At 47.2% G+C, this 23,046-nt stretch overlaps 1 protein-coding gene across 1 annotated transcript in view; it reads left to right on the top strand.

Annotated features, from left to right (window-relative positions):
• The first annotated feature begins 1,620 nt into the window (after positions 1–1,620).
• CXXC1 (CXXC finger protein 1) overlaps positions 1,621–23,046 on the top strand; it is a 35,115-nt gene continuing 13,689 nt past the window's right edge. The window contains exons 1-7 of the mRNA XM_056849870.1: positions 1,621–1,814; positions 2,855–2,955; positions 4,322–4,464; positions 13,610–13,771; positions 13,947–13,973; positions 15,167–15,316; positions 17,732–17,839. Of these exons, the coding sequence (XP_056705848.1) occupies positions 1,621–1,814; positions 2,855–2,955; positions 4,322–4,464; positions 13,610–13,771; positions 13,947–13,973; positions 15,167–15,316; positions 17,732–17,839 (885 nt within the window). The remainder of the gene's footprint in view (positions 1,815–2,854; positions 2,956–4,321; positions 4,465–13,609; positions 13,772–13,946; positions 13,974–15,166; positions 15,317–17,731; positions 17,840–23,046) is intronic.

Raw genomic sequence — 23,046 nt, 5'->3', positions numbered from 1 at the left:
GGAGAGGAAGGGAAGGCGATTGCAAGCCGCTCTGAGAATCCTTTAGAAAAAAGTGGGGTATAAAAACCAACTCTTCTTCTTCTAAACCAACTGCTGCTTGCCATGTTAGAAGGGTGTAACTCCGTTTAGAATTGCTCTGTAGATTATCATCAGATGCTTCTTGGCCTCCCTTTCATGGGTAGGCTTTCATGGGTCACATGAAATTGGCTGCAACACATTGTCCCCCCACCCCCCGGCCAATCTATGTTTTCATCGCTAACCTGGGTATCATAATTATGCAGGAAGGGATCGTACAGATTATAAAATCATAACAACTCAATGTTTTACACTTGCAAGGCTGGTATATATATAACTTATCTGGCTATAGTAGAAAAGGGCAAGAGTCCAGTAGCACCTTAAAGACTAACAAAAATATTTTCTGGTAGGGTATGAGCTTTCGTGAGCCACGGCTCACTTCTTCAGATACAGCTAGAATGTAAATCCATCTGTCTTTAAGTAGAGGAGAGTGAATTCAGACAAGCATTCGTATGTAAATGTTAACAGTATGTAAATGTGAATAGCAGGCGTGATGGGATTAGGTGTGGTATGCAGAAGAGTCTGTGATGTCCAGGGGAGAGAGGGGTGTGGAGAAATCAGCATTGGTCATGAGCCATGAATGCAAGGTCTTTATTCAGCCCAGGTAAGTGCATTGACTTTAGTTTGAATATCAACTGTAATTCAGCAAAATATTTTCTTAGTCTTTAAGGCGCTCCTGGACTCTTGCCCTTTTCTATACTACTGCAGACAGACTAACACGGCGACCCACTGTGAATTATCTGCCTATAGTCTATCCATTTAGCCAGACTTGTTTTTAAACCAAGCCCTTTATCGATGGATACTGGCTCGATTAATTTAGACTGGCCATTCCCCCCCCCCCCACCCCGTTCTGATCAAAGCTCTCCTGTCTCGCCTCGTGCGGCACGACGGCGGACATCTTTGTTACTGGCACACAGAATCTCCGACGCTCGCGTCGGGCACATATACGCTCTTTCGGAACGCTGGCGTCAAGGCGCCGACGAATGCGGCGGCCATCTTTACAAAGGGCAAGGGGCGGTGGGGAGACGTCAAGGAACGGACGGCGCTGTTCTCTTTGTCCGAGCGACGGAGGAAGCGGAAGCCGCTCGGAGCGGGGGGGGGGATTGGACTTCCTGTTGCCAGGTCCCTTGTTGTCTTGGAAGGGGGCAACTGGCCGCTGGAGAGAAAAAGCAGCATGGTGAGGAAGGGGCAGCCGCGCCTGGTTCCAACTAAGGGCGCTGGGAAAGGGAGGGGGGTGGGAGTGCAATTAAGGGAACTGGAGATCTGGGTCTGGAAGGAGAGGGTCGTTTCTTAGAGCCAGGTGTGAACGGGTCCTAGTCCTGACTTTTCGTCTGCAGGTGTCATTTAACGGGTTAGCAGGTGGGATCCTTTCGGTTCCGATTCCAGCCTTGCAAAGAAAGGGGGGCTTTTCCTTTCCTTTGTGCAACATGTTGTCTTCATCTGAAGAAGGGAGCTGCGGCTCGCGAAAGCTCACACCCTGCCAGAAAATGTTTTTGTTAGTCTTTAAGGGGCTACTGGACTCTTGCTCTTTTCTGCTAATGTTGTATGGGTGCACTGATAAGCGTTCCCTGCTCTTCTCTGCTGCCGCTCATTCGTTTCCTTTTCCTTACCCCCGCAATCCAGGATGAATTCTCAGATCCTGATCTGCCCGCTTTGGGAGAGGAGTCCAAATCAGAGAACGGGGAGAACGCCCCTGTCTACTGCATCTGCCGCAAACCAGATATCAACTGCTTCATGATGTGAGTGTGTGGCTGGAGGAAATAGAAAAGCGACACGGATATTTTTTTTTTGGAAGCATGCGAGAGTTGCTTATGCGCTGTGGGGTTCATGGTGGAATGGTGTTAATGTTACAGTTATCTGTTGTAGTTCTGAGTACTGCGAGAAGGTGTGGCAGAGTAGAAGAGTATCTGCTGTGCATGCAGAAGGTTCCACATCCCATCTTTAGCATCGCCATTTAAGAGGGTTGGGTAGTATAAGATGTGACACCTGAAGCTCTAGAGAGCTGCTGTCGCTCTGGGTTGACAAGACTGACATTATAGGACAAGGATCTGCCTTACTATAAAGGAGTGATGATGGTAATTCCTGCAAGCTGCAATCCTGTTGTTATGGGTTCTGTTAAACAGTAATGAGCTTAAGATAGGGTTGCCAGCCTCCAGGTGGTAGCTGGAGATCTGCTATTACTACTGATCTCCAGGTGACAGAGATCAGTTCTCCTGGAGAAAATGGCTGCTTTGGGAGGTGGACTCTATGGCATTTTACCCCATTGAAGTACCTTCCCTCCCCAAACAGCATTGAAGTACCTTCCCTCCCCAAACAGCACCCTCCTCAGGCTCCACCCCCCAAATCCTCAGGCTGCACCCCCCAAATCCCAACCTGGAGCTGGCAACCCTAGTTTAAGATCTAGGACCTACATGAGAAGAGGTGACACATGAACATAAGAACACATGAAGCTGCCTTTTACTGAATCAGACCCTTGGTCCATCAAAGTCAGTATTGTCTACTCTGACCGGCAGTGGCTCTCCAGAGGCCTTTCACATCACCTACTTGCCTAGTCCCTTCAACTGGAGATGCTGGGGATTGAACCTGGGACTTCTGCATGCTAAGCGGATGCTCTACCACCGAGCCACAGCCCTTCCCCTAGAAGGCGATGGGTCTGCTTTATAGCAGCTGCCTGTTGTGTGGCAATAAGCTGTGCATGGTAGTGCGTACTGTCATGTGTCCTGGGGCGGGAGTGCAGAAGAAGCTCCTCTGATGAATCCTTTCTTTCCTTCTCCTGCAGCGGCTGTGATCATTGCAATGAGTGGTTCCATGGCCATTGCATTAACATTACTGAGAAGATGGCCAAGGCCATTCGGGAGTGGTACTGCATGCAGTGTCGAGGTAAGTCGAGGAAGGAGATGCTATTGAAGCAGGAAGCGGGCCTTGTAAATGTGGGCCAAGGCTCCATGAAGCATTTCTGGGTATCTTTCCGGATGGAGGCTGGGAAATCGGGGTATCTTAACAAAACAAAACAGTCCCTTTTGTATGGTTTGAAATATAAAGGCTGAAAATGGCAAAGGGCTAAAAACGGAGACACAAACTCACACACATGCACAGAAGGATGTTGCGATTTCTGAGTCTGTAGAGCAGCCTGCCTCTTTTTCCTGGTATACCCCCCAAAGATCTTTACGGTCATCAGATAACAACTTACTGGTGGTCCCTGGCCCTAAGAGTGTGCGGCTGTCCTCAACGAGAGTCAGGGCCTTTTTGGCCCTGGTGACATCAGGGCCCTGTGGGACCTTAAAGAGTTCTGCAGGGCTTGCAAGACAGTGATTTTCTGCCAGGCCTACAGTTGAGGACAGCTGTGGGTATCATCCCCTGCTGGCCTCCCTATTTCCCCCCCTTGTTCTATGTTGCTCTCATTATTGGGGGGGGGGGCAACCTACTGCTTATTCCGGGCACTATGGGCCAAACTAAGCGCCATCTGGAGTTTTTAAGGTTTTTATGTTTAATTTTAGAATTATTACTTTTATTGTTAATATTGATATGTTTGATGTTCCCCACCCTGAGCCTGGTCATGGCCAGGGAGGGCGGGTAATAAATTGAACGAACAAATAAAATAAAACCTTTCCATTTGAAGGGTACTTCTGTATTAAGAATATTGCGGAATAAGTACAGCGTGACTATAAACTGCTAACTTGGTGTTTGCCATATGCACTTTTCAAATGGATAGCTAAAATAGATTGCTTGTAGAAATTATATAATCTGCCGGGTATATGTTCTCATGACCCTCAGTGGAACAGGCTTCCTCTGGAGATGGTGAGCTCTCCTTCCCTGGAGGTTTTAAAGAAGAGGTTAGATGGCCATCTGTCAGCAATGCTGATTCTGTGACCTTAGGCTGATGATGAGAGGGAGGGCATCTTGGCCACCTTCTGGGCACGGAGTAGGGGTCACTGGGGGTTTGTGGGGGAGGTAGTTGTGAATTTCCTGCATTGTGCAGGGGGTTGGACTAGATGATCCTGGTGGTCCCTTCCAACTCTATGATTCTATGACCCTAGATACCCCATGTTTGGTCACTGAAGGGGTTATTTATTTACCATTTGAATTGTATCCTACTCTAGAGCTTGATGTACATTTCCTAGGGATCTGTCCTATCCCCCTTCTGCCCTGCGTAGTTTTGGCGGCAGAACTGCATTCAAACCATTCTGTAGGTGGGAAGTGAGACTCGTGGCTTCTCTAAACTCATTTCTCTCTCTTCGCCCTGCAGAGAGAGACCCGAGCCTTGAGATCCGGTATCGGCACAAAAAGTCCAAAGAGAAGGATCGTGACGGTGAGCGGGAGCGTGCTGAGAAGGATGAGATGCGTGCAAAGGCCCAGGAGCTGGCCTTGGAGCAGAGTCGTAGCTCAAAGGTGAGGCTAGCATTCATACGGGACAGAAAAGGCCAACCTATAAACAAAGCTGAGTACCCCAAGGTTGGGTGGAAAAGAACTAAATTATATATAGAAATGTATTTATTTCAAGGTGCTAATTTCGCTATTAAAAACATTAAAAGAAAGCACAAATGGCAACTAAATACAGGTTGATAGACTGAAACCAAAATCCAAACTCGTTTCGGCCCCCTGGCCTTCGTCAGTGGTCTAATAAAATCACATATACCTAATGCAACAAGTGTGACAATATTAGAACGGTATTATAACAACCCAGGTATATGTAGGACGGGCTGTGGCTCAGTGGTAGAGCATCTGCTTGGCATGCATAAGGTCCCAGGGTCAGTCCCTGGCATCTCTGGTTAAAGGGGCCAGGCAGGTAGGTGATGTGAAAGACCCCTGCCTGAGACCCTGGAGAGCTGCTGCCCATCTGGGTAGACAATACTGACTTTGATGGACCAAGGGTCTGATTCGGTATAAGGCAGCTTCATGTGTTTATGTGTACAGGGATGTATTCTATAAATTAATTTTATAGACCTCCAATTTGACTCTGTGCCCAATATATTCTATAAAATTACAGAGCCAACCGCCATGGAGTGCATTCTACTTGTTCTTTTCTGGGCTGTATTAATCTTCCATACAAGATGTGCATACCAGTATCAACCAGATAAACGTTTAATGTAACGTTTTAATGCAGAAGCTCCCAGGTTCAATCCCTGGCATCTCCAGTTAAAGGACCAGGCAAGCAGATGATGTGAAAGGCCTTTGCCTGAGACCCTGGAGAGCTGCTGCCGATCTGAGTAGACAATAATGACTTCGATGGACTCAGAGCCTGATTCATTATAAGGCAGCTTCATGTGTTCATGTGACATCATGCCATCAATGCAATGCTGATCACCCCTCATTTTAAGGGAGGGGGCTGTGGCTCAGTGGTAGAGCATCCACTTGGCATGCAGAAGGTCTCAGGCTCAATCCCTGGCATCTCTAGTTAAAGGAACCAGGCAAGTAGGTGATGTGAAAGACCCTTGCCTGAGACCCTGGAGAGCCACTGCCGGTCTGAGTAGGCAATATTGACTTTGATGGGCCAAGGGTCTGATTCAGTATAAGGCGGCTTCCTGTGTTCATGTGCATAGGGATGTATTCTATAAAATAATTTTATAGACCACCAATTTGACCCTGTTCCCAATATATTCTATAAGATTACAGAGCCCACTGACATGGAATGCATTCTTCTTGTTCTTTTCTGGGCTGTATTAACCTTCCATACAAGTTGTGCATACCAGTAAAAAAAAGTAAAGGTAAAGGTCCCCTGTGCAAGCACTGGGTCATTCCTGACCCATGGGGTGACGTCACATCCCAACATTTACTAGGCAGACTTTGTTTACGGGGTGGTTTGCCAGTGCCTTCCCCAGTCGTCTTCCCTTTACCCCCAGCAAGCTGGGTACTCATTTTACCAACCTCGGAAGGATGGAAGGCTGAGTCAACCTTGAGCCGGCTACCTGAAACCAACTTCCGCCGGGATCGAACTCAGGTCGTGAGCAGAGCTTGGGCTGCAGTACTGCAGCTTACCACTCTGCGCCACGGGGCTCTTGTGCATACCAGTATCAACCAGATGAACTTTTAATGTAACTTTTTAATGTTTTCAATAGTGACATTAGCGCCTTAAAAGAAATACATTTCTGTGTATCACTGACTTCTTTTCCAACCAGCCTTTGGGTACCTAGCATTCATACTGGTACAGGGCGTGGCACAACGTGGACACGGGATCGCAGTCGTTGGGTTTGAAGCATCCTTTGGAACTCTGGGGCAACGGCTTATCTCCAACTGTCAAGGTTGGATTCCTTGATGATACAGGTGCAAAAGAATACCTGGCCCAGCTTCCTCCTCCTCCTGTCTCCCTGTGCCAGAGCTTTATAGGGCACCATGTGGAGGAAATCACTTTAGTAAACCATATGGTTTTAATTGGTCTTGTGTTGTATCATTCATGTGAATACAGAGAGCCAGCGTGGTGTAGTGGTTAAGAGTGGTGGTTTGGAGCGGTGGCCCCTAATCTGGAGAACCGGGTTGGGTTCCCCACTCCCCCACATGAGCGGCGGACACTGATCAGGTGAACCGGGTTGGTTTCCCCACTCCTACACATGAAGCCAGCTGGGTGACCTTGGGCTAGTCACAGTTCTGTCTGAACTCTCTCAGCCCCACCTACCTCATAGGGTGTTTGTTGTGGGGAGGGGAAGGGAAGGTGATTGTGAGCCGGTTTAATTCTTCCTTAAGTGGGAGAGAAAGTCGGCATATAAAACCAACTTTTCTTCTACAGGTTGAGTATCCTTTATTCGGACTGCTTGGGACCAGAAGTGGTCCGCATTTCGGATCTTTCCGTATTTTGGAATGTTTGCATATACATAAAGAGATCTCTTGGGGATGGGACCCAAGTCTAAACACAAAATTCATTTATGTTTTATCTACGTTGTATATACACTTCATCCACATAGCCTGAATGTAGTTTTAAACTATATTTCAAATAATTTTGTGTACATTGAACCATCAGAAAGGAAATTGGCGTGCTACTGAGGGCCTGTGAGTAATGCCTGCGTGCCAGCTCAAAAAGTCTGGTTTTCGGGTCAGTCCAGATACTGGATGTCTGGATAAGGGATACTCAACCTGTACAAAGCATCCTTAGAGACATTTCTCTAGGGTATTTGTTATTTTAGGGTATTTGTTATGCAGCAGGAAAAGAGGAAGACCCAACAAGAGATGGATTGACTCAATAAAGGAAGCCACAGCCTTCAATTTGCAAGATCTGAGGCTGTCAAAGATAGGACATTTTGGAGGACTTTCATTCATAGGGTCACCATGAGTCGGAAGCAACTTGACGGCACTTAACACACACATTTGTTATTTTAGTCATTTGACAGTTCTTTTGGGCTGCCGCCTCCCTGTGGAGCATTTCTCCAATCTCCTATCCTGGAAATGACTTTTTGCTAGGGGATTGTGTGTAATCTTCAGCTTTTTTAAAGTTCCTAAACTTTTTTTTTTAGCGCTTTAGTATTCTCCCTCACCTCTGGCTATATCCTTTTGTCAAAGCAAAGATCTAGGATTGGTCACAGGGCCTGGCACGAGAAAGGTCATATGCTAGATCTGCTTTTCTCTCGTGTTGATGCTTAAAGCCCTAAATGGCTGGGGGCTAGCATACCTGAAGATCGCCCTACTTCCGTATGAAACTACCTGTCCACTCCTGTCATCTGCTGCAAGCCATCTGAGGTTAGATGCGTGGCAGCCTGAGAAACGGCCTTAGAACATAAGAAAGGCCATGCTGGATCAGACCAAGGTCCATCAAGTCCAGCAGTGTGTTCACACAGTGGTACCTCTAGGAAGCCCACAGACAAGACAACTGCAGCAGCACTATCCTACCTGTGTTCCAAAGCACCTAATATAATAGGCATGCTCCTCTGATACTGGAGAGAATAGGTATGCATCATGACTAGTATCCATTTTGATTTAGTAGCCGTGGATAGCCCTCTCCTTCATGAACATGTCCACTCCTGTCTTAAAGCCTTCCAAGCTGGCAGCGGTCACCACATCCTGTGGAAGAAGAAGAAAAAGAGTTGGGTTTTATATGCTGACTCTCTACCACTTAAGGAAGAATCAAACCGGCTTACAATCACCTTCCCTTCCCCTCCCCACAACAGATACCCTGTGAGGTAGGTGGGGCTGAGAGAGCTCTAAGAGAACTGTGACTAGCCCGAGGTCACCCAGCTGGCTTCGTATGTAGGAGTGGGGAATCAAACCCGGTTCTCCAGATTAGAGGTCCACCGCTCTGAACCACTACACCACGCTGGCTCTCCATGGCATGAGTCATTTCGCTGAGGCTTCCTTGGATGAAGAGGACCTTGTAGCAGAGGAAGGCAGTGGAAAAGAGCAGCCGCAGCAGGTTGAGCATCCAAAGGCAGAAGTCTACAGTCACCCAGTGCAGGGGACTTACCTGTGCCAGAAGATCAGACTCAGACGGTGCCGGCAGAAAGCCCTCCAGAGCTGCTGGAGCAGAGGCGCAAAAGACTCAGGGCACAGGTACATGATGGAAAGAGGAGTGGCAGATTATAAGCACAGTGATGGACACTCCCAGACGACTGTGATAAGGCTAACGAGCTCCACCAGGCAGGATGCTGAGACAGGGTAACGTGCAGCAGCTGATCCACTTCAGATCTATTTAAGCAGGCCACAGGGTCTGACTCAGTGTGGGAACAACTTGTTGCAGACTCTGACTACTTTTGAGACCCATATGACTCTGATCTTGGACCAGACCCTGACCCCTCACTTGGGATTATGCTTTTGGTACTGTCGCTTGGAATCTGAACCTAGAGACAACCCGGCATTTGACTTGGACAGCTCCTGACCATGCTTCACGCCTCTGGCCCTCAGACCTGCCGCTGTACAGGAAGCCAGTTCTTGATATACTGCTTGAAACAATCCACTGCAGAGTTCCGACTAACATCTTGTGGGAGCGTTAGCTTGGTTCCACTCATTCTTTTCAGAGCAACTGCTGCAAAAGGATTGTTACAGAAGTATTTAGCAATTTCAACAACCTTAGGCTTTATTTCTGGAACACTGAAACCTTTGGCTAGGAGGTGCATCAAACGAGCACTGCAGCCATATGTTATTTGCTTGGTATTCTCTTCACTGTCTTCTAAATTTCTTCTCTTGTTGGATACATTTGCAATCTCACTTCAAGAAGGATGTGGACAGGATCGAGCGGGTGCAGAGGAGAGCAACGAAGATTATCAGGGGCCTGGAGACCAAGCCTTATGAGGAAAGGCTGAGGGAGTTTGGAATGTTTAGTCTGGAGAAGAGGAGGTTGATGGGGGACATGATTGCTGTCTTGAAGTATTTGAAGGGCTGTCACTTAGAGGAGGGCAGGGAGCTGTTCCTGTTGGCAGCAGCAGTTAGGACTCGCAATAATGGGTTTAAGTTACGGACAGAAAGATACCGGCTGGATATTAAGATTTATTTATTTTTACAGTAAGAGTTGTTCGATAGCTCCCCCTCACTGGCAGTCTTTAAGCAGCGGCTGGACAAGCACTTGTCAGGGATGCTGTAGGCTGATATTAAGCTGGGGCCATTCTATGATTTTATGTCCTCTGACCAAGATAGTTACTAGATATTTGAATTTTTGTTCGCATTTTGTTATAGCTCTTGCTGCTGTTACATGTAAGTATCCCACCGTGCTTGCATTTTCTGATGTATCAATAGTTCCTGCATGGAAGACGTCCCCATAGAATCATAGAGTTGGAAGGGACCACCAGGGTCATCTAGTCCGACCCCCTGCACAATGCAGGAAATTCACAACCAACCCTCGTGACCCCTACTCCATGCCTAGAAGATGGCAAAGATGCCCTTCCTCTCATCTTCTTCTGTTGTCATACAAGCACATACAGCAGGATCACTGTGTACATTGCTCCACCCATCAAGACTTAGGTTAACAATTTTGTCCTCTAGACTTGTTTCACGCTGCTCAATTTCTGCTCTGTAAACTTTATCCAGAAATTTTCTGCCCTGCTTCCTAGACTGTATCTTGGCCTTAATGGCTAACAGTGCAATCCTAAGAAGAGGTACTCCAGCCTAAGGCTATTGATTTCAATGGCCTTAGACTGCAAAAACTCTGCATAGGATTGCACTGTGTCTCGTATCAATGAAGTGTGGGTTTTCAGTCCGACAGAAAGAATTTATTTATTTATTGCATTTTTACCCTGCCCTCCCCAGTCCAACGGCTGGGCTCAGGGCGGCTTACAAAATCCAGAATATAATAAAAATCAACACAACATTAGAAACATAATTGAAATATACTTAAAAAATAACCCAAATCAATAAATAGGGGCAATAATACCCCCCCCCCCCGGCGCTAAAAGCACAAAATAGCTGTCTGCAGCCGGGAAGATGAAACTAACTGCCCCCAGAATGGGAGAAGAAGAGTTGGTTTTTATATTTTCCCTCCCACTTAAGGAAGAATCATACCGGCTTACAATCCCCTTCCCACAACACACATCCTCTGAGGTAGGTGGGGCTGAGAGAGTGTGACTAGCCCAAGGTCACCCAGCTGGCTTCATGTGTAGGAGTGGGGAAACCAAACCAGTTCACCAGATGAGAGTCCGCCACTCATGTGGAGGAGTGGGGAATCAAACCTGGTTCTCCAGATCAGAGTCTACCACTCCAAACCACCGCCCTTAACCACTACGCCACACTGGCTTAGCAGCATGGGAGGGGAAGAGATTAGGGAGGCCAGTATTTATAGGACGAAGAGCTTGTTGCATAAACAAACTGGGCATTTTTTAAAACCAGTTAACTTTTTTCCTAACCTGCTGGTTCTTACCCAAACTTATCTGTGTTGGTTCCTGGATGGTAGCAATCAACGACAGCATAAAGAACCCAATGTGAACATAAATAGACACAATTTGTAACCATGACTTTGAACAGATACAAAATACATCCTACCACATTTACACGTCGTATGAGATCAAAAGGCTACTGTTATACGTAACCAGAGAGACTGTAGGTAAGAGTCGCAGTTTGCAGTTGGAACTCTGGCACAAAGAAGAGAAAAACTCAACGTGTTCTTTATCTGTGGAAGTCAGGTCATTGGCAGGCAAAGTTACAACCGGTGAAGTGGAGATGAGGTAATTGCAGATAACAGTCCCGTTATCGGACGTTTACTCAGACAGCTCATATCCAGACAGTTAATTGTCAGAAACAAATAGAAGCAAGGAGGAACGGTGGTCCGGAACGAATCGACCGTTTCGTCACTGACAACTTCATCAGCCAAAACTGTTCAGTCGCGGAAACTGCAAAATATAACAAATCTTTTAACGATCGCACAACCCAAATTGCTGATTGTGTCTACCCTACCATACAATGTCTACATGACAAGCGATGTGTGGCATTTCCCCCCCCTTTTAGGTGATATACTGTGGATATGTGATGTGTACGATGTGACGGAAACATAATCCTGGACAGATAACTCTGAAACTGTAGAACAGGAGGATGGTGATCTCGAAGGTGGATATTTTCCGGAATCCTGTATGCTGACGAGGGATCCCGCTAAACCCAAAATGTCATTGCTGCTATTTTATCATTTATTCCATTTCTACTTATTTAGCATTACTCATTTGCAAGATCGGAGCAAGGCTGTCAAAGATAGGACATTGATTCATAGGATCGCCTAACTTCATTAACACAGTGGAGATCTTTGCGCTGTGGTGGCAGCTGCTGCCGAAGCAACATTTTAAAAAATCTGCACAGCCAATCAAATCTACAGTAGCCATGAGAACATAAGAAAGGCCATGCTGGATCAGACCAAGGTCCATCAAGTCCGGCAGTCCATTCACACAGTGTCCAACCAGGTGATTCTAGGAAGCCCACAAACAAGACAACTGCAGCAGCATTATCCTTCTCTGTTCCAAAGCACTTTACTCCTTAATGGTTTCTCCTTTTTTAATTTGCTTTCTTCAGCATACATGCACACTTTTTAACGGACCTAGCACTAAGTGCGTCCTGGGCAGGAAGGCTGTGCAAGATTCAGGGTGGATTAAAAAAAAGCAGTGATTAAAAAAAAAAAATTGGATTTTGTTGATAAAATGCCTGTTCAAAAGATCAAAGGTTTGTCCTCATTGTTAGCTTGAGCAAAATGGCCGGTCAGAGGTTGTCCCTTAACCACCTATTAGAATCATAGAGTTGGAAGAGACCACCAGGGTCATCTAGTCCAAACTCCTGCACGATGCAGGAGATTAAAAACTACCTCCCCCCCACACCCCCAGTGACCCCTACTCCATGCCCAGAAGATGGCCAAGGTGCCCTCCCTCTCATGGAACTGCCTAAGCTTACAGAATCAGCCTTGCTGACAGATGGCCATCTAGCCTCTGCTTAAAAACCTCCAGGGAATGAGAGCCCACCACCTCCCGAGGAAGCCTGTTCCACTGAGGAACTGGTCTAACTGTTAGAAAATTCTTCCTGATGTCTACACGGAAATTCTTTTGATTTAATTTTGACCTGCTGGTTCTGGTCCGACCTTTTGGTACAACAGAAAACAATGTCTTGAGCACATTCAAATATCCCACAAAACCAAGAATGGTGGTGTATAGGTGTCCACTTATGATTCATAATCTCATTATGGGTTCATTTGTGAGAATGGTCCCCTTCCCTTGTAGCAGTCTGGGGCACACCTAGCCAGGTAGAAAAAGAAGAGTTGGTTTTTATACCCTGCTTTTCTCTACCTTTTAAGGAGTTTCAAAGCAGCTTACAATCTCCTTCCTCTCCCCCACAACAGACACCTTGTGAGGTAGCTGGGCTGAGAGAGTTGGAGAGAGCTGTGAATAGCCCGAGGTCACCCAGCAGGCTTCATATGGAGGAATGGGGAATCGAACCCGGTATTGCCTGCTGCTGAAAGTAACCCCTTGCATCACTTGACTTTCAATTTTTTTAAAAATAAAAATGTTACAATGAGGCAGCGGGTTTCGTGGTTTGGAGCGGTGGACTCTGATCCGGAGAACTGAGTTTGATTCCCCACTCCTCCACATGAGCGGCGGACACTGATCTGGTGAACTGGATTTGTTTCCCCACTCTTACACATGAAGCCAGCTGGGTGACCTTGGGCTAGTCACAGCTCTTTCCGCCCCACCTACCTCACAGGGTGTCTGTTGTAGGGAAGGGAAGGGGATTGTAAGCCGGTTTGATTCTTCCTTAAGTGGTAGAGAAAGTCGGCATATAAAAACCAACTCTTTTCTTCTTCTTCAAGATCAAAACCAACGGGGCCATTCAGTGACGCATTTATACTTACAGAAAAGTCAGCTGTTAACTGTATTTTTAGTTGCTTAAATGTTTTAATGTTCACTGCCTTGTGGACCCTGGTTGGGTAGAAAGGCAGCTTTAAATTTTTTAATAAATAAACAACTGTGTTTTTGGTACTATTTTAAAATTAGTGCTTTAAAAATATTTGATCAAAAAGTGACTGGTCCATCGACCAAATGGCTGTTCCGTAGCTTTGAGCCCATGCTTTCTTGATTCTTGCGATATTGAGGAGCTGGACGAGGTGGGTCAGGCTTGGGGCACAAGGAAGTCTCAGATTCTCCCTTACCACCCGCAGCAACAGATCAAGCGTTCTGCACGGATGTGCGGCGAATGCGAAGCCTGCCGTCGCACGGAGGACTGTGGGCAGTGCGACTTCTGCCGTGACATGAAAAAATTTGGGGGGCCGAACAAAATCCGCCAGAAGTGCCGCCTCCGGCAGTGCCAGGTCCGGGCTCGGGTGAGTATTGCGTTGGGCGCCAGCGGCCCCGCCGATTTCTCTTTTTGCACGTTTTCTCTGTGGGGCACTTCCCGGGTTGCTCTTCCCCCCGAGGGCAGCCGCCGCCTTAATTGAAGCCGTCGATGTGTGTGTAGCTCACACGTGATTTTGTTTTTCCCGTTCTTTTTCTTCCTAGGAGTCCTATAAATATTTTCCAGCTTCGGTAAGTTTCCTTTTTCCCTTCAGGTTTTTTTTTTAATTAAAAAAAACAAAACACACTAAAGGCTCAGGATTGAAAGTAGATGAGTGTTAAGTTGGGACTCCTGGTGTATTTTTTTTCCCTAGATAGAAGAGGAGAATAAGGCCCGATCTTGCATATGCAGTTGAAAGAGGCGGTTGAGGGGAACCGTAGGACTTCAGATTGCCGAGCGATCGGGATTCTTAAATCCCCCCCCACAAAAAAAGGCCCCTTACAGAAGTCGCAAACTACCATAGCCGGAGGGGTGAGGGTGTGGTTGGGGGGGGGGGATAAAGAGTTTCGAGCCCACCCTCATCTTTGCTGTGTTAATTTTTCCCCCTGCAAGTAATTTAATGTAGAGGGACAATAAAAAATGCCCCCTCCAGCGTGAGACCCAGCGTGGTGCAGTGGTTAAGAGTGGTGGTTTGGAGCGGTGGACTCTGATCTGCAGAACCAGGTTTGATTCTCCCACTCCTCCACGTGAGTGGCGGAGGCTAATCTGGTGAATCGGCTTGGTTTCCCCACTCCTGCACACGAAGCCAGCTGGGTGACCTTGGGCTAGTCACATTCTCTCAGCCCCACCTACCTGTGGTGGAGAGGGGAAGGGAAGGTGATTGTAAGCCGGTTTGATTCTCCCTTAAGTGGTAGAGAAAGTCGGCATATAAAAACCAACTCTTCTTCTTCTTCTCCGCCGGTTGTCTGAAGTCTGGTTCCTTCCGCCGCTTCCTTTCAGCTGCGTCGTTTAGATCATACCCGATATTTAACGGGGTCTTAATGGAGGGCCGTCCCAGAGCCAGTTGGGATATTGCTAGTCTTCAGAGCTTGCAGGGTTATTTAGCCCCACTTCTTTGAACTGACTCTTAAGCTTTGCTCATCTGTTCTTGATATTTTTTTTTTGGAGGGGGGCGATAAGCAGGTGTTGATTTCCGGGGGTTCTCTTTGCTTCTCGCGCTTTGCCGCTTGGTATTCGGCGAGCCTCGTTTTCTCTGTTGCCCGCTGCTGTGCCTGCAAGTAGCAGGGTGTGTCTGTGTATTTCGACGTCTGGTGCTCCCGAAGCCTGGTGGACGGCTTCTTTAATGCTTTCCTCTCTCTCTTTTTTCCTCCTCCCCCTCCCTCCCTTTCTCTCTCTCTCTCTCTCTCGTCGCCTTCCCCTTCCCTCTTCCCTAAACGCTTAATAGATGTTACGGGGGCGGGAGGATGACCTGCAGATGCTAAAGGAACAGCTAGAGTCGGCTGCCACTCCCGAACCTCTGTCGGATGACGATCTCCACATAGACCCCGATTTGTACCAAGAACTTTGTTCAGGGGCCTTCGATGATCAGAACCTGGTGAGCCCTGGGGGGGAAATCTGTTCCTCTGGGATTCCTAGGTCATGTTGACAGGGCTTGGGTACAAAATATTGTCCTAAAACGGTGTGCATTTTGCGTCCCAACCCCCCTGGAATAATCCCCAGTTCTGCGCTCCTAAACTGTACAAATTTAACACGCTTGAAAAATGTTGCCGACATGTTTGGCTAGATGTGAAAGCTCCCCCTAGCTTTTAAAGCTCCCAAGTTATCCACCCTCTACTATTCCTGGAGCCCCCTACCAAGCTTATCCTTGGCTCTTATGTCTTGGCACACCTTTCCTACCTCCTCATTTAGCCCAAAGGCCCATCTCTCTTCTCTCCCCCCCCCCGAGTCCTTACTTTTCTTCTGACTGCTTTGTCTTCCTTCCCTCACTCATTCTTCGCGCGAGCCCACTCGGACCCCAGCCCTTCACCTTTCTGCTTGCTCGGTGGCCCCGTCTCCTTTTGCCTTCCTCGCTGACAGCACACATACCCCCCCCTCCCCAAATGATTGTTTCTCTTCTGTGTGAGCCGACCTTTCGCTTCTCTCACTTACATCGTTGATCAGTGTTCCGTTGCTGATAGCTTGTGAATGTGCTGCTCAGTCTTTTGCTAAGTAGGGGCTTGTATACATCGGCCTGCAAACAGTTCCATACAATTCCCGTGACATGGGTGAAAATGTATTTCGTCAGTTTAACTTGGCTTCTGAGATAATCTTACATTTTTTAAATAGTCTTTCAGCAATGATTAGCGTAGCAAAATTTAACGGTGAGACAACCAGAGTGGTGTAGTGGTGAAAGTGTTGGACTAGGATCTGGGAAACCCAGGTTCCAATCCCTGCTCTGCCATGGAAACTTGCTGGGTGACCTTGGGCCAGTCACACACTCTCAGCCTCAATTCTGGCAAGTATTTGGATGGGAGACCTCCAGGGAATACCAGGGTCATGATGTGGAGGCAGGCGATGGCGAACCATCTCTGAACATCTCTTGCCTTGAAAACCCTATGGGTTTGCCATACATCAGCTGTGACTTGACGGCAACAAAAAAAGGCGGGGGATTATAGTAGTTTCAAAGCAACTAATTGAGCTATTTAAAGAAGAAGGAGTTGCTTTTTATATGCCGACTTTCTCTACCACTTAAGGAAGAATCAAACCGGCTTACAATCACCTTCCCTTCCCTCCCCACAACACACACCCTGTGAAGTATGTGGGGCTGAGAGAGCTTTAAGGGAGCTGTGACTAGCCCAAGGTCACCCAGCTGGCTTCATGCATAGGAGCAGGGAAACAAATCCAGTTCACCAGATTAGCCTCCGCTGCTCATGTGGAGGAGTGGGGAATCAAACCCGGTTCTCTAGTTCAGTCCACCACTCCAAACCACCGCTCTTAACCGCTACACCACGCTGTCTCTCTCTAAAGATTGAAGAGCTTCACTAGGCTACTAGGATTGGTTGAAGCATTTCCCACCCTGGGATGAAGACTCTCAAAAATGCTTCTGCAGCAAGGCATTTAATGTACCAGAATGCTTTGGGCTGAGTCGGGGAGTAAACTCAATACTAATTTTCTATTTGGCATTCCGCCATGCAAAACTCTTTGGGGTTTGCCTTGAACTAGCTCCGTAGCCTTTACTGGATGTGCCTTACAGGGCCTTCCTCCCAGTCATTAGCCTGGCAAGTAGCACCCCAAGCAGAGTCAGACCTAAGTCCGTTGAAGTCAGTGGGGCTTAGAAGGTCATAACTGTCCTCACTTTGACCTAGATGGTCCAGGCTAGTCTGATCTCATCAGATCTTGGAACCTAAGCAGGGCCAACCCTGGTAAGTACTTGGATGGGAGACCTCCAAGGAAGCCCAGGGTTGCTATGCAGAGGCAGGTAAAGGCAAACCATTTCTGCTAGTCTCTTGCCTTGAAAACCCTATGGGGTCGCCATAAGTTGGCGATGACTTGATGGCACTTTCCACCACTGACTGTGTTTAGGATGTCCCTAGGGGTGCTTAATTCTTGTGATAGTAATTAACCAAGGGAAAGTTAAATTAACCAGGTGAAAGGTACTGACCCATAGGGTGACGTCACATCCCACCGTTTACTAGGCAGACTATGTGTATGGGGTGGTTTGCCATGGCCTTCCCCAGTCATCTAATCTTTACCCCCAGCAAGCTGGGTGCTCCTTTCACTGACCTCAGAAAGATGGAAACGCTGAGTTAACCTTGAGGCAGCTACCTGAAACCGACTTCCGCTGGGATCGAACTCAGGTTGCGAGAAGAGCTTTTGACTGCAGTACTGCAGCTCACTGCTCTGCTCCACAGCGCATTCTTAGGCCAAAGCATATTGACAGACAGATGATCTCAAGATCCCTTTAGCGCATCCAGGTTTAACGGGTACGAGGCTGTGGGTCCCCCTTTCACTTTTCTGGTTCTCCTCTCAGCCATGGCTCAGTGACACAGACGACGCTCCGTTCCTTGATCCGGTCCTGCGGAAGCGTGCTGTAAAGGTCAAGCATGTCAAGCGGCGGGAGAAGAAATCCGAGAAGAAGGTACGGTCCCAGAACCAGCGGGATGCCCAGATTTTGAGGGCATAAACTCCTCTCTATGGGCTTAGCTCCTGATAACCTACTAGAGATGGGCTGAAACAGGGCAAAAAATCTGGTTAAGCGGCGACTGATAGATACCGAATTATAAAATGAGTTAACCCTTATCCCAAGACGCTATAAATCATTGAAGATCTGGGAAGGTTTAAGGTACCCAAAAGGTAAGGAATCAACATGAAATCATGGGCTAAAATTGATACAAATAATTTTGTGAATAATAAATTTAATACAAACACAAAATTAATATAAATATAAACAACTTGTATGTAGTCCTGTTCTAGCCTCCGTGGATCTGTCCTGAATACGCCAAATAAACATACAAACACAAAATTACAGCAGTATGACAATATAACAATATACCCAAACAATATCACAGCTCAGACCAAATGCGTTTTGGCTGTGAAGCCTCCTTCAGTGGTCCGAATAATACAATGCCATTTTGAACGTGCATGAATGTATAAGAAAACGGCAATCCTTAGACTGAGTAAGCTGACATTTGTAAATTGTAAAGTCTAAAATTTGTTTATGACGTTTATTTCATCCAGAGTTGCCTTTATAATCTTAGGCTCCTTTCATGGTGCTCAGTCATCAAGATATATAGAAAAAATGGGTCAGGGAAGGATTGCCTAGTGCCCCTTATTTAACCACCACGACATTTTCTAGTTTTCGATGGGCCTTTTTTGGAGCCCAATTTAATGCCTTTCTGTCGGCTACGCTCAGCCGGAGATTTCAGCGTATACCTGTAGAGGCCAGATTATGTCCCTGTCATTTTAGTTCAGTTGAGACAACTATACATATTTTATTACACCGTGAATTTTTTCAGGAGGTTAGAAATAAGCTGCTTTTGCCTGCGTTGACCAGAGATTTTGGGAATGTTAGCCATTTGGACGATTTTATGGTTAAATTTTTATTAGAAGATAAAGGCTCTTTTTATCACTTTTTCAGTGGCAGTGTTCTGTTATGTAGCCAGTAAGATACGGAGATCATCGGGGTTTTAAAATGGTAATTTTGTACTGATATTTGCTGGTCAAATGACTGTAAATAAACTGAACTGGGGGCAGGGTTAAGGGGAGACATGATAGTGGTCTATAAAATTATGCATGGTATGGAGAGAGTGGACAGGGAGAAGCTTTTCTCCCTCTCTCATAATACCAGAACGCAGGGTCATCTGCTGAAGCTGGAGGGGGAGAGATTAAAAACTGATAAAAGGAAATATTTCTTTACACAACACATAGTTAAATTGTGGAACTCCCTGCCCCAGGATGTGGTGATTGCTGCCAACTTGGAAGGCTTGAAGAGGGGAGTGGACATGTTCATGGAGGAGAGGGCTATTCATGGCTGCTAATAAAAATGGATACTAGTCATGATACATACCTATTCTCTCCAGGATAAGAGGAGCATGCCTATTATATTAGGTGCTGTGGGACACAGGCAGGATAATGCTGCTGCAGTCGTCTTGCTTGTGGGCTTCCTAGAAGCACCCGGTTGGCCACGGTGTGACTTGATGGGCCTGGGTCTGATCCAGCATGGCCTTTCTGATGTTCTTATGGAATAACTGAGTACGCTGGCTGGCTTTTAATAGCCAAATTCTACCTTAAAGCTTCATTTACCCACCCCCCTTGTGGTGCTCCGCTTATATCATAACACCAGTATAGTCTTTAAGATGTGGGAGAGTTGTCCTCTCTCCTTCTGAGGATAGGGTCTAAGTTTCTTGGACTCTTAACCACTATATCATATACACAAAATATGTGTATATGTGGGGTGGTGGTGGAGAACAACTCCTGTGCACATAGGTTTGCATGAATTCACCCTTCAGCTTAGTAAAACAGAATATAAAAACTTTTAAAAGTAGTTGCAGATGTTCCCCAGATGTTCCCCAGGGTCGGGCCACAAATTTGTTACTTTGTGCACTAACCAATAGGCTCCTTCGGCAACAGTACAGGCAACGGACTGAGCAAAAGAATCAGGGTTTCTCTGTTTCCATGTGAAACGCATCCAATACCCGCCAAAATGATTTCCTTAGCACTTAACAGCGGAAAAGGGGGGGCATTATTTGTGTGTGTTGCGGGTGAAAATGAAATTGTCTATCCGTTCTAAAAAATAAAATAAAAATTACATTATACATTCCATTTCAGTCTGTGGGCAGGCTGCAGTTTTAACCGCAGGTCTCCCAGTCTGTAAAATGGGCATAACCATGTCGATCTGTGTGCTTGTAATCTGCTGGCTGGGTTACTGCTCCATGCCTCACCTGGGGCCGCCCTTGAAGATGTATGAGAAAAAAGTCATTTGGTGCAAAACGGGGCAAGCCCGCCTTTAGATGGGAGCGTCCTGCTGCACACACATCACGCCAATGTCAAAACGGCTTTGGGTTTCTGAGTGTAACTCATGGAAACATAGAGCGGGAAGGGACCGCAAGGGTCATCTAGTCCAAACCCTGGCACAATGCAGGAAATTCACAACTGCCTGCCCCCTCCTCTAGTGACCCCTGCTCTATTCCCAGAGGAAGGGGGGGGAAATCCCTCCAGGATCCCTGGCCAATCTGGCCCGGATGAAAATTCCCTCCTGGCCCCAAGGTAGCGATCAGCATTACCCTGGGCATGTAAGAAAGGGCCACAAGAGCCGAGCTCTGGCTCATCCCTTCCTGCCCTCCCTCTCATGATCTGCCTAAGTTCACAGAATGCACTTATGATGCTGGTTCTTGTCCCTTGCATCCTGGGAGCCACATAGATGAGGGTTTGCGTCTCTCTGTGTATGCCCGTTCACCCTCTGGGACCCACATTTCTGTTGGTGGCTCCATCAGCTTGCCATGTGCATCTGGCTCCCGAGGAGAGCTCTCTCTTTCACCGGCCTCTGGGGAATGGGCTTGTAGAGGAAGTCTGGCGTGCCCTCTTCCCTTCTGCCATTCTGACGAGCCTGCTGTCTTGGGGAAAACTTTTGATTAATTTCAATTTCAATTTCAATACCTTTATTGGCATACCATTGAGCAATCAAACTTTTGATTTTAAAAAAAATCAGTATCTCGTCCTGATTGAAGATAGCTGTCTCTCTCTTCCGACGGCTGTCTTTTTGATTGGTTGGAAACAGGGATTTTTTATTTGGATCAGTTGTATCTTTAAAAAAAATTGAGTCATATTAAGCAGCTTGGGACTCCTCTGGAGGAGCAGGGTGTCAAATTTCAAGCAAGCAGAAGGCCGTTCTTCCCTTGATCATTGTCTAAGAGCTTGGGCAGTCAATTAAAGTTACAAAAAAAGTACCAAAAATATTAAGTATTGCCTTCAGCGAGTAGATGATGGTTCAGGGTTCTCTCTCTGCCCCTGTTGCCTGCTTTTTAAAGCGCTTTGTAAAAACGATGGGTGGCCGTGTTAGCCTGTCACTAGCAATAGAAAAGAGCCAGAGTCCAGCAGCACCTTAAAGACTAACAAAATTTCTGGCAGGGTAGGAGCTTTCGTGAGTCACAGCTCACTTCTTCAGAGCCAGCTAGAAGGTGAGTCCATCTATCCTTAAGTAGAGACGAGGGAATTAGACACACAATGGCAGTGTAAATTTCAAAAGCAAGTAAATGACAATAGCAGGTGTGATCAGATTAGGTGTGATATGCAGAGGGGTGGTAGGTGTGGAGAAATCAGCATTGGTAATGAGACAGGAGTCCCAGATCTCTATTCAGTACAGGAGAATGCATTGCCTTGCGCTTCATTATTAGTTCATGATGAGCAGCTGTGTTAGACTGTCACTAGCAGTAGAAAAGAGCGAGAGCCCAGTAGCACCATAAAGACCAACAAAATTTCTGGCAGCTTTTGTGAGCCACAGCTCACTTCTTCAGAGCCAGCTAGAATGTGAGTCCATCTATCCTTAAGTAGAGACGAGGCAATTAGACACACAACAGTAGTGTAAATGTCAAAAGCAAGTAAATGACATTAGCAGGCGTGATTGGATTAGGTGTGATATGCAGAGGGGTGGTAGGTGTGGAGAAATCAGCATTGGTAATGAGACAGGAGTCCCAGATCTCTTTTCAGGAGAATGCATTGCCTTGAGCTTCACAATGAGCAGCCGTGTTAGACCGTCACTAGCAGTAGAAAAGAGCAAGAGCCGAGCAGCACCTTGAAGACTAACAAAATTTCTGGCAGGGTGTGAGCTTTTGTCAGCCACAGCTCACTTCTTCAGATCTGAAGTATCTGACCGAGTATCCAAAGAAGTGAGCTGTGGCTGACGAAAGCTCACACCCTGCCAGAAATTTTGTTAGTCTTTAAGGTGCTGCTGGGCTCTTGCTCTTTTCTATTGTAAAAATGAGCGCCTCTCCTCGCTCTGGCAGGGAGGTCTGTGCCGAGCCTCCCTGTAGCTGTTTCCTCATCTCCCTGTAACTCGGGGTAGGTAAGATAAAGGTCCCCTGTGCAAGCACCAGGTCATTCCTGACCCATGGGGTGACGTCACATCCCGACGTTTCCTAGGCAGACTTTGTTTACGGAGTGGTTTGCCAGTGCCTTCCCCAGTCATCTTCCCTTTACCCCCAAGCAAGCTGGGTACTCATTTGACCGACCTCGGAAGGATGGAAGGCTGAGTCAACCTTGAGCCGGCTACCTGAAACCGATTTCTGTCGGGATCGAACTCAGGTCATGAGCAAAGCTTGGACTGCAGTACTGCAGCTTAACACTCTGCGCCACAGGGCTCTTAACTCAGGGTTGGGGAACCTTTTTCCTGCCAAGGGCCATTTGGATATTTATAACATCATTTGCGGGCCACACAAAATTATCAACTTAAAAATTGCCGACCAAGCCCCAAGCAGGCAGCTGCCCCAGATGACCCCCCGCTTATGGGCAAGCAGGCAGGCATCCAACCAGTGGTGCACTCGCCTACCTGGTGGCACAGGATGGTCCGTTGCACCAGCTGGGCGTAGCCGTCCAGCCACACGCCAGAGTTGCTCCTGCTCCACATGGTCGGGGCCGGATTCTACAGCTGGCTCCTGCTACCTCTGCCTGCAGGGATGAAATGAGAACTCGCCCCCCCCCCGCGCATTCTGGCCCTGCCCCCTTTAACCCCTCCATTGTCGCCACTTCCGCCCCTAGCCCTTTTGTAGTACAGAGGGAATACGTTTCTCCATGGCCCGGGTGGGAAAGGGTTAACACAGTTTCTTGGACGGTCCTAGCAGCTCCATAGCT

This window comes from Euleptes europaea, chromosome 1, assembly GCF_029931775.1.
Source record: "Euleptes europaea isolate rEulEur1 chromosome 1, rEulEur1.hap1, whole genome shotgun sequence".
Lineage (NCBI taxonomy): Eukaryota > Metazoa > Chordata > Lepidosauria > Squamata > Sphaerodactylidae > Euleptes > Euleptes europaea.
Note: the sequence above shows the minus strand (reverse complement) of the source record. Positions and strands in the feature narration are given on the sequence as shown.